The 12,363-nt window shown below is 34.4% G+C and overlaps 1 protein-coding gene across 1 annotated transcript in view; it reads left to right on the forward strand.

The window, feature by feature from the left end:
* Tnks (tankyrase) overlaps positions 1–12,363 on the forward strand; it is a 184,483-nt gene that overhangs the window by 136,099 nt on the left and 36,021 nt on the right. The window contains exons 9-12 of the mRNA XM_004633286.2: positions 2,398–2,519; positions 4,195–4,286; positions 4,375–4,453; positions 8,476–8,647. Coding sequence (XP_004633343.1) covers positions 2,398–2,519; positions 4,195–4,286; positions 4,375–4,453; positions 8,476–8,647 — 465 coding nt within the window. The remainder of the gene's footprint in view (positions 1–2,397; positions 2,520–4,194; positions 4,287–4,374; positions 4,454–8,475; positions 8,648–12,363) is intronic.

Below are 12,363 nucleotides of genomic sequence, written 5' to 3' on the forward strand. Positions count from 1 at the left end.
AACCCTGCCCCGAGGATGGGCTGTTCCGGCATTAAAAAAATAAATAAATAAATAAAAATAGAAATTTTGCATCTATATACTGTAGTTCATAAAGTTTTCAGTCTCTGTACCAGTTTTTAAATTTTTTAATTATTTTAAAATTGAAAATCACTTTGGGTAGAACCTTACTGAGCCAAAATAAGGAATATTGTTATATGTTACAATATTCTGCTATATTGCTGTGTTATTGCATTATAATTTCTTAAGTACTGAAGTCTGTGTTTTTCATAAATGTGCTGTTTAATTTTTTTCTAAGCCATTTGTTCTGAATATAAAGGAGTAATTGAAAATGTAGAAGTGCTTTATCATTTTGGTATTCATGGAAGTTTTTCATTTGGGAAAAAGCCAGACTCATTGACATGCAGTTTGCATTTCTCTAGACTGGTGACTCCAGCAAGGCTGTGCACTGCCCTTAGTTTCATTTCTCACTGGGCACCTTCCTTTGCAGTTCTCAAAAGCTGTCTTTTCATATATGGCAGTTTATAATTCGCCCATCCAGTTGTCCCCAGTTCTATTATTAAAATAAAAATGTAAAATGTTATCTGTATTTCCTGATAAACATTTATATCACTTGACCTTGATTTCTTATTTTTAAAGTTTTAAAGTCCTATTTTGAGGAAGTTCATAATGATAAGGAGGTTATATACAAATGGTACAAACTTGCCACACCTGCCACACTCTGTGCTAGGTGATGGCTGCTATAGCAAATAGGACAGTGGTGACAGACATGTAATCAAGCTAATACCAATTCCGTGGGCCTCAGACAGCAATTCTAGCCCAATATCGTGTAAGCACAGGAAGGCTTGTCTATACTATCTAAACTGAGACCCAAACAGCATGTAGTCACTGATGAGGTACATGGTGTGTAGACGGCTTGGTGTCTGGGTATGTCCCGCCCCCCCCCCTTTTTTTTTTGGCGGTACTGGCGATTAAACTCAGGACCTTGTATTTGCCAGGCAGGTGCTTATTCTACTGAGCTATCTCCCCAGCCCATAAAGATTGCAAGTTTGTTTTTGTGTTTGTTTGTTTTTTGTGTACTGGGGATTGAACTCAGGACCTTGCACTTGCCAGGCAAGCACTTATTCTACTGAGCTATCTTCCTGGCCTGTCTTTCCCTTTAGAGAGAAGTAGGTGCATAGAGCCCTAAGTAAGGAGAAAGTAGGAGAAAGAATACTATGCAGATACAAAGAGGAGCTCAAATTGTTGTATACTATTTTAAGCTATATATCATTTGCACCTTTTCACACGACTGCCAGCTTTTTGCTGCTGAGTGGGCCTATGAAAATGCAGGCTAACTTATTAAAATAGCTGGCCATGATGAGGCACACTTGTAATCCCAGCTGCTCTAGAGACTGAGGCAGAAGGATTGCAAGTTTGAGGGCAGCCTAAATAATCTAGTGAGACCCTGGCTCAAAATCAAAAGGATTAAGGAGTTCAGTAATAAAGCCCCCGTCTAGCTTGTATGAGGTCCTGGGCTCATTACTTACAACTACTAAAAGAGGAAGAATAATACTGGATTTTTATTTATACAACTAATTTATGTATGAATTTTAATTCTCTTGTTTACTTATACAAATAATAAAATTTTAATTATTATTTCAAAATTTTTTACTCAAATAGTTTCCCCCCATTTTGTTTCTTTGCGTAAAGACATAATCACTCGACGTTCTAATGAATATATTTCTCTAAGCATCTTTTTCTGTAGTACTACTTGTTTTTAATTGTGTTGGCACTAGCAGTAGCAAAAGTAGTAAAAATATAAAAATAATAAGATCATCCCATCTTTTCTTTTTGGCTGTTGGAATTTTTATTTAATAACATATTTTTTCATGTCAGAGCCGAGAGTAATTCAGGAGGCCGAGGCAGGACGATCACTGGAAATTCCAAGCCAGCCTGGGCTAATAGTAACTTCAAGGCCAGCCTGAATTGTTGAACCAGTTCCCAAAGCCAGCAAGAACTTGTCTTAAAAAAACCAAAAAATTAAAAATAAATACACACTTTCGTATCAGTATGTGTAGTTCTGCCTCTTTTGTTTGAGAGCTGTGAAATCTAGCATATCTATTCACAAATTGTTTGGTTTTCTTTCCATGAACATTTATGTTCCCAGTTTTAAACTTTGTCCTGGTGTCTATACGTGAATCTTTATGAACTCAGAGTATGAAATAGTCAAATTTTGAATATATGTATTTCACTTTTTATTTCTGTACACCTTCATGATTAGCAGTACCATTATTGTCATATTACTGCCTTTGCTGAAGTAGAGAATTATGTAAAGTTATTCCTATTTATATATAACCATGCTAAATATTTTACAATAAATTTTAAACTATAATATGTTAACCATTATTTTATTTCCAGATGAATTTAAAGGTCATTCTTTACTACAAGCAGCAAGAGAAGCGGACCTAGCCAAAGTTAAAAAAACGCTCGCTTTAGAAATCATTAATTTCAAACAACCACAGTCTCATGAAACAGCACTGGTAAGATTTTATAAACCAGTTCTTTGGGTCTATAATTGCAATGGAAGCACAAAATAATGGTTTTCATTTCAAAAACTTGGAAGTTACTTTACTCTCTGGAATGCCAAGAATTTTTATTTTGGTTGCATTAGTTTTTACATTTGGTTCAGGGGATGATGGTTCTTTTCTTGCATGGAAGAATAGACATTTGCTCAGTCTTGATTTGCAAATTATTTTACTTTGTCTTCCCCAGTAGATAACTTTATAAAATACAAAGTGAAATCTTGTTAAAACCTTTTTATTTATTTGTTAGATAAATATTGTATTTTTGTAGGAAATTCAAATATTTTCAAAGGTACTTACATCATTCTTTTGAACAATTCTATTCAAGTAACTGGTTGTATTCATGTAGAAGACTGGTAAGATTGTGAATTTTCTCTTCCAGACTACACAACTTGCCATTAAACTATGCATTTTTTTTTTTCAGGCAGTTTGAAAAAGATTCATTTCTTTTCTTTGGCTGTGACCATATTATAGCGCAGATACAGGGCTGGTTAATGAGAACTTGAGCATTGGTGGTGCTCATATGCAGACTTTTACATAGGCTTCGGTAATATTCTTACTCGTAAGTGACACACAAGTGTCAAAACTTAGTATCAACTGAAAACATTAAAATTCACAAAACGGAAATGGGTACACTGCATGGACTCTTAAATGTATGTCCGTCAAACTGAGATTCTTGTACATTCAAGCTACACAGCATTATACCAGGACAACTCAAAGCCACAGAGTAAAACGGACCTGCTTTTTAGAGTACTATTTTTTCTCAGTACTAAGTAGTTTTATTTTTGAAATTTCAATGTAGACATTAACATGAAACAGTGTAAAACTAGTATAATTTTTAGAGTAAAATATAAAATTTCTGAAATAATTTCTTCTTCCAAACTGCTTCCAGTTTGTTGCTTTTGCCAGTCCCTGGGCATAGAAGCTTATTCCCCATACTTCTGAGAATGCAGTAGTGGAAGAGTTTAAGAGATAGCTGACTGGGGGCCGGAGAGATGGCTCAGTGGAATAAGTGCTTGCCTGGCAAGCACAAGGACCTGAGTTCAATCCCTGGTTCCACCAAAAAAAAAGAGAGATAGCTGACTGGTGTGATCAGCAGCTAATGAAGGCTTGAGTTGCTAGAGTTCTGTAGCTTTGGGCAGGTAGTGCCTCATGCTTTTGAGGGAGTACATCTAAATGCTTACTCATCAGTCAGAGAGAAATAAATGTTATCTCTTTATGCTTACCTGAGAGCATAATTTCACCAGGGTTTATAGGTTTATGTTTAAGGAATTTAACTGGTAGAACTTTTATACTTGTAATGTGTTTAGAAGGAATATTGTTCATTGATCATTCCATAATGTAAAATGTATTGTGTTCTGGTACTCTTTGTGACTAACAGTGTTCTAAGTAGTCAGAAGATGTTCTTTAATTCAGAAATCTACTTTTAAATAGAGGCTTTTTCTTTTTGGTGCACAGTCTTACTGTGCAGCTCAGACTCGTAGTTATCCTCCTGATTTCTGCCTCCCTAGTGGTGGGATTATAGGCGTGTGCCACCAATCCTGGAATCTATCGTCGGCTCAGTGGGCCCAACGGTGGGGCCAGCGTGGCATTAGAGTCTTATTTTATTAACTTAGTTTTATTTACTTTATAGCACTGTGCTGTGGCCTCCTTACATCCCAAACGAAAACAAGTGACAGAACTTTTACTTAGAAAAGGAGCGAATGTCAATGAAAAAAATAAAGAGTAAGTGTGGTTGTAGAGAGTTGTTGAAATCTTGAAGAAATATAACAAAAGCTAGAGAGGAAATTACTGTTTCCTTTCTCTTCCCCAGTTTCATGACACCTTTACATGTTGCAGCTGAAAGAGCTCACAATGATGTCATGGAAGTTCTGCATAAGCATGGAGCAAAGGTAAGACATACACCAGAGCAGAAGCTCCAGGTTTGGCGCTGAACAGCTAGCTGCTCTTAGGACTGCTATTTCTCCCAGATTTTTCTGAAAACAGATAGTTTGTATTTGCATTTATAGATTCCCCTAAAGAGCTGATTTAAATCTTTTTTTTTTTTTAATTTTTATTTTTTTTGAGCTGATTTAAATCTTGATTCTAATAAAATAATTACTTTTATTTCCTTGTGCTTTACTATTGATCTTCTATAAAATACAATATGTAACTATAGCCATTTGAAGTAGATTTCAACATACACATTAATATGAGAATTTTTTTTGTATGGAGAATTGATGTACTTTGATAGTTAACATTTCACTATAGTTTATAAAAAAATACGCAATAGTCAAAGTATCTCTGCTTTTTAATTTAAGAATAAAGAAGCAAAGATTTACTAATATGCAATTCATATGGGCTCCAGCATCCTTTCTGGGTTGGTGTGTCAGCTGAGCTGAGTCATAGCAGATACCAGGGGGTCCTGCGGGAGTCCTCTGTACTGTGGAGGACTAAGCGTGGCATGTGGTCTGTTCACTTTCAGAATGTTGTGATATGTTTTATTTCCATCTTTGTCAAGTTATTTGCAGAATGCCATTTGGATAATGACAATAAAATTATTAAAATTTCACATTATAGTGTAGACATTGAGAAAATTATTAATGCTAATTTGAGATGCCATGAATATTCTTTACTTATTGGTGATTTGAAAAAAAAAATTTTTGTAAGGTGTGTGTCTGTGTGTGTGTCTTATCTGTCTGTGTGTGTGTATTCGAATCCTATTATGTTTTGACCATATTTAACAAATATTGACATGTAAAATATCAAGACTGTTGACTTGTTTACTTAAAAATTATTATATTTACCTTCATGCAACAATTTTTTAATTATTACAGTATCCTAGCATTCTGCATTCTATTATTAATGAATGTCTGCTGTCATTAAGAGTTGCATTAACTATTCTAGCACTGAGGTGGTATCTTTTCCTAGTGTAATCCCTTGCAAGGGCACAACCCCATTACCAAAAGACCTACTGGTTGACCCCACTCCTTGAAAGAACCATCTATCTCACACTAGTACCACCCTGGGAACCACACCTAAGGATCAGGCACATGGCTTTTTGGAAGATATTCAGCATTCAAACTATAGCAACAGTATTGAACAAAATTAGCTTTTTAGAGTTTATGTAACAGAGATTGTAGGGAGATGTTTCTTTTCTTTGAGCTAAAATGGTTTGAATATGTTTGCTATCTGTCCTAATCTCTGTCTACCAGGAACAGACCTGTTCGACAGCCCTATCTTTTGTTTCTCATTCATAAAATTATTAAAGTTATTAATGTGTTATTGTTCACTTTCAAAGTATCCAAATTTGAAGAAAAAACAGTGCCACTCTAGCTAAAGGAATACAAAGAGTATTTTCAATTCTTGTATTTTTTGAAATCAGGTTTAGATTAAAACATATTAAAACATATGTTGCTAGTTTAAGTTATACAGTAATATTAATTAAAAATAAATACCTAACTACCAAAGGTACAGAATGATTCGTGATTAATACTTTTAAGTTTAGGATAAGGAAAGAGACACAAATTTAGAGTTAGTGTATGAGACAGTTTAGGACACAGCTTCAGAGTTAGTGTCTGAGACTAGGCTATTCATACTGAATGGAATATAGAAAGATTTCTGTCTGCTAGTTCCTTGTAATCTGTAGAACTGTTTTGGCATTTTGAATCATAAATGTACATACTACACATTCTGATCTTAATCTGTTTTCCATCCATATCATACTCAGTTCCTCCATACATATTTTTAGAGAGATCCTCTTCTAAGACATACTGTGTTTTTAATGTTTAGAAGTACTGTATGTAATGTGGTGTTCAGCTGTTCTGCTCAGACACTGGAGGGAAAGCAGGCTGATACTGGATTCACTGAGAAACGTTACATCTATAAATTCCATAGAATTTGCTAAGGTATTTATTTCCAAGAGTCATCTTGAACAACAGCTAATTTTGTTTTTAGCAGTGATTGTAAAAGTTAACACTTTCATATAATGGGAATCCAGAATAACTGGATAGAACTGGAGCATAGCAGGCCCATTAGTTGGTGATTTTTAAATGACAAAAAGAAAGGTGGCATAGGAAGGAATTAGGGTCATTTTAAATGACATGCTAAAGGATCCAACTTTATATGAAAGCACTGAAGAGCCATTTGAGTTTTTAGCATGATGACATTTGTATTTTAGAAGAGTAACCTTTAAACCATATTTCCAAACTTAAACAGGACAGGGGTTTTCATTTTTCTTAGTATGCTTTTTAACCAATTTCAAGAAAAATACATGATTTTAATATTTGCAGTTCTCAGGTTTTTTTCTTCTATGATAAAGAAGTAACAAAACATATTCATAGAAAGAAAAATCTAGCTTGGAAGATTGTGTGTGTGTACATAAATGCTGCTGGTTTTACCTTTGTGTTGTTTTGTATAGTCATTTTCCTCTTGGAAAATGCAATAGAATTAAATATCTTGGTATTTCATGGCATTTTTTATGAAAGACCATTAAGAATTTAAATGAACCTTATCTGAACAATTAGGACAGTTTTATTGGTAATAATGAAAGACTAAGAAGAGGAAGACCAATTATTTTAAAGCCTTTGTTTCTCTAGCCTTCTGTTTAGGGGGTGTACACACATATTTCCAACAACCAGAGCATATTTGCAAATTTACTTTGTTTTCTTATCAGGAACTTTCTAGTGAACTTGGAAAACATAAACATACAGCTTAGTTTAATGTGATAAAGCCACTCCAATGTTGTAATGTATTAGGCAGAGGAATTCTAAATTGATAAAGGTACTCAGAAAGGGAGTGATCATTGAAGCTTCCAATAATCAAGAAAGACTTCTTAGAAGAAGAGACGCCTGGATCTCATAATTGAGAAAGACAGAAAGAAGGAATTCTGTGAAAGCAGCCGCATGTACCATGAGTATGGACGCTGGCCTCACTGGAACAGAGGACATCTATGGGACATCCAGGCACATAGCGTAGGGTCAGTTGGGTTTGGCCACATTATGAACGTGACGCAAAAGCTTAACATTTCCTTTGTTTTAAAACTAGCTAAATTGTTCTTTTTCCTGTATAAATACTTCAAGCTTTAAAAATGGAATATCCAAACACTCAAATCATTTTCAAGTTAAATGTCTTTGTAATTCAATTGTGAATATTCTGTTATAGTGGAGTATTCCTAATCGGAAAATCCAAAATCTGAAGTGCTCCAGAATCTGAATCCTTTTAAGTGTCAGTTTGACTCAAAGGAAAATTTCCATACCTGATCTCATATGAGCGGTCACAGTCAGAACATAGGTGCACTAAACCTAAGGTGTAAAATTACATTCAAGCCATATGCAGAAGGTATATATGAAATAAGTTTTCTGTTTAAATATTGGTCCCATCCCCAAGATCTCTCCTATGTATATGAAAATATTCCAAAATATGGAAGAATATGAATTTTGAAACACTAATTGTCCTGGGCATTTCAAAATTGGGACTCTCAAACCTGTATAATCAGGTGTTTCTTAAGATTAGGGAAGACATAAATAGCTGTTTTGCCAGTGTTTGCTTACATGTTCTGCTGTCTTTTCTGGGAATAAAGTGTGGTTGAACCCATATATTGGAAAGTATTTGGTGACCATCTTCACTGTGACCAGGCCAGCATCCCTGCTCCCTCAGACCTTACATTCTTGCTGTCCAGAGGAGTTGAAGGAAGATGAGAGTGGACAGGAAGGCGATCATTCAAGGAAGGGAAGGCTGTGTTGTAATTTTGAATAAGGTGGTCAGAGAAAGAGGTAGTAAGATTTTTTTTGTTAAAATTAGTGAGCAAAAGTTACTGATAGTTGTTGCCTATGGCACTTTCTAAAAAGCTTTTCATGCTGATTTTTCTTATAAGAATTCTATTTGCTGAAGTAAAAGGTTGCTTAATTTCTTGCACCTCACAATGGTTTTTCAGATGAATGCACTGGACACCCTTGGTCAGACGGCTTTGCATCGAGCTGCCCTCGCAGGTCACTTGCAGACTTGTCGCCTTCTGCTGAGTTATGGCTCTGATCCTTCCATCATCTCCTTGCAAGGCTTTACAGCAGCACAAATGGGAAACGAAGCAGTACAGCAGATTCTGAGTGGTGAGTTAAAACATGAACTGTGTTTTCCACTCTCCTGTTTCTGCTGCCACACTCAAACTTTGGACCACTTGTTAATTCACTTTTTTATTTATTATTAGTTTTATTGAGAAACAAATAGCAATGAGACAGTTTCAAAATAGGTTAGTAGGACAGTTAAATAATTAATACATTGCATATTGTTGTCTTCATAGTAGTTATTCAGAGGACAAGATGCAGACATGATACCTTTTCCAAACACTATTAGTACAAATCTTTCTTCTCCTTGAATTAAGAGAAAGTAGCTGTATATCTATCCTATTTTGTATATATGGATACAAATGGTCCTTCATTTATATCCTCTTTTTTTTTTAGTTTTGTCAGAGATGGGTATTCCATTGCCATTTAAATATTGTAGGTGTGTGAATTCAGTAAAATAATCCAATATAGTCTAGTAGTCAATAATAGTAGTGGGTTATCCATAGGATAAGTCACTTCTTGAAATAGTTTCTTGGCCCCAGTTTTTTTTTTTTTTTTATGCCCCCCCTTTTTTTTTTGCATGCAATTTAGACTGCCCTTTTTTAGAGGGATGAGGTAGGTTTCAGAAGGAGGCAAAAACACTGTTTAATACTTAAAAGCTTAAAATTAAAAAGTTGACACCATAAATGGTGATGCAAAATTCATAAAATCAAGAATTATGATAGCTCTAGAATCAATCAGGTAGAGGTTGCTAAAAATCACCGATACTTACCTTTAAATATATATATAGATATAGTTATGTTTTGTCATTTTTAATTCAGTTGTACCATTATGAAATTAATCTCATATTTTTTGTGATTTAAATATAATTATAAAATCTTTCTGAATGTCACAGTGCACGTGTACTATGCATGATGTGTTTCAATTACTTTTTCAAAGGAGTTCAAATATAAAACTGATGGGAAAATAGGCACTGACTCCACCAAAGTGGAAATGGTACCACAATCAACCACTAAAACATGAGAATTTGGCACAAAAGAAATTGGGTAGAATTTGCTCTTCTTTCCCTGCCTTTTAATTTTGTCTGTGAATTTTATCTTCTATACAATGGTGTTAACTGAAAGAAGGCTACAGATTAGTAGTCAAAAGTCTTGGTTACTTTCTTATGTCTGTACGTCAATCTTTTTTTTTTTTTTTTTTGGTGGCAAGTGGACTCACAATGGTGAGCTCTCTGAAAAAGCCCCACTTATAATGGCATAAGGCTTAGGGGTGGGGGGTTATCTCATAACACCCTTCTTATACCAAATATTTTATGATATCCTCTTTAAAAGTGTAGAAATGCAGATGATAGGTGATTTGACCTAATCATACCATATATCTTCCCAACAATCTATATAAAATATTCCAACAATATAATATGAGGGAGAAAATAACAGTAAGTTATAATAAAGTAATTCGTAACTATTGGGTAATAGCCTGGACATGACCACACTAGAAGACCAAAATTGACTCCACAAGCTTTAAAGGGCTCTTAAATTTGACCTTGGGCCGATGGCTCAGAGGATTAAAGCAGCTGTTTAGGCAGACCCTAGAACTAGGGTTCAATCCCCCTGTGCCCTGCCAGCCCTGCCCCCAGGGCGTGCTGAGACAAAGACTGAGACTGGGCGTGGTGGCACACGCCCGTAATCCCAGTGCTTGGGAGGCTGAAAACAGGAGGATCACTGAGTCCAATCTGTGTAGTGAGACCCTGTATACCCTGTACTAAATGCATTTTAAAAAAAGAAGTTTGACGTAGTTGACAAGCACTGCTAGATGGTAAAATCACAGGACCTCCCAGGGCATAGAGAGACCATGAAAAGTATACATTCTAGAATTATGATAGCTATATTGTTAGGGCTAAATCCGCACTCACCAGCTTTATGAAAATAACTGCCAGTTTTTTAAAACTGTTGGCTAGGACTTACTTTCCTTGTGCCAGCTTATTCTTAGATGACAGTCACTACTCGAATCTTAGGCGATCTTGACCAGTGAAGGCAGGCAGATAGAGCACCTGCACTGTCAGAATGAGGGTGGTCCCTGAAGGAATGAAACTGTCCATTATAGGATTGAAGTTTGAGCTACTGAAGGCGTGACTCTTACTTCTTGTTTTTATAAAACAGTGAAATATTTGCTTAAAGAAGATATTTGTTTGACTAACAAATATTTCTGCCATCCCAATAAATTCAAATAACTTAAAACTAATTTTTTGTTAAAATTTCCTTTATATTTTCAGAACTATTTAATATTAAATTTTAAGTTAGTTTCTGTAATTTATAACCATAATCAGGCAAACACATCAATTGTATCAAAATTACTAATAGTACTTCACATAATTTTTAAAGATAATTAACAAAATAAGGAACACTGTATTGAATAAATCAAGCAAATTAGAGCCATATTTTTCATATAATGATTTTAAATGTCTTCTTGATAAATGCAGTTAGAATATATGATTTCTGATTAAAGTTAAATAGTGAATCGTATTTGAAATTCTTTTCAGTTATTTTAATAATTCTTTAAAGCTTACTGGCAAAATTTAACATTAAAATAAGTACATTCTTATTTTAGAACATGGCAGAAGCTTTTAGTTTAATATTTCATGTTCTTCTTTGACCTAGAAAACTAATGCAAATAATAGGAATACATGGTGAACAGTACCTGTTACTAAGTCCTTTTTTTAAATAATTTTATTGAGAAGGAAGTAATGAGACCATTTCAAAACAGGTTAGTAGGACAGTTACAATAGTACATTGCATATTGCTGTCTTTGTAGTAGTTATTCATAGTATAAGATGCAGATATGATACCTTTTCTAAACACTATTAGTTCAAAACTTTCTTCTCATTGAACTAAGAGAAAGTAGGTGTATATGCTATTTTGTATATATATATATATCATTACACAAAGTCCTTTTTATAAAAAATAGGAACTATTTCTTATTTGGAAGAGGATATAATTTTTAAATTATTTCTGCCAGAAACTTGTGTATTGATAGATTGTGTACCATGCAGCAGCTGATTTTCACAGTTTTACCTATTTTTATTAGTCTACCTCCTGGATATATTTGTAATGACTCCTAGAAGAATACATCAGGGACATAAAATATATAATAAGTTGTTAAGGTTAATTTCTAGATAGAATTTTGAAATTTTATTTAAATATAACTGTTAATACCAGATTGATATCAGCCTTAAAACATGCATATTTTTTGCATTCAAGGTCAATAGTTTTCAGACATCTATATAATAAAGTTTTCATTGTATACTGCTTACAGTATTAGTGCCAAAGTAAGAAAAGGAACTAAGCAGTTATTTTTATGAAGCAGCATTTGAAGATACCATTTCAGGAGATTTGGCTTCTGTCTCTAGACCTGCCCTATCCTGTGTAGTAGTCATTAACTACATGTGACTTCACTTAAGCTTGGCAAAACTGAGGCTGGGAGTTTGGTTCAGTTAGAGCATTTCTCTGCCATGCAGAAGGTCCTGATATCAATCCACAGTGCTACATAAATACACAAGCAAACAGAAAAAGCCAAATTGAGAATCATTAGCCACCTTCAGGTATTCAATACCCTTCAAATATTCAATAGTCACACCTGGATAGCAGCTACCATATTAGACAGCACAAATGAATGACAGTTCCTAGTATAACAGATATTTCTTTTTTTTCTTTTTTTTTTTTTTGCTCCATTCTTCCTCATGTGAAGGCCCTTTCAGGCAGGGC

Source organism: Octodon degus, unplaced genomic scaffold (genome assembly GCF_000260255.1).
Source record: "Octodon degus isolate 3935 unplaced genomic scaffold, OctDeg1.0 scaffold00053, whole genome shotgun sequence".
NCBI classification, from domain to species: Eukaryota; Metazoa; Chordata; class Mammalia; order Rodentia; family Octodontidae; genus Octodon; species Octodon degus.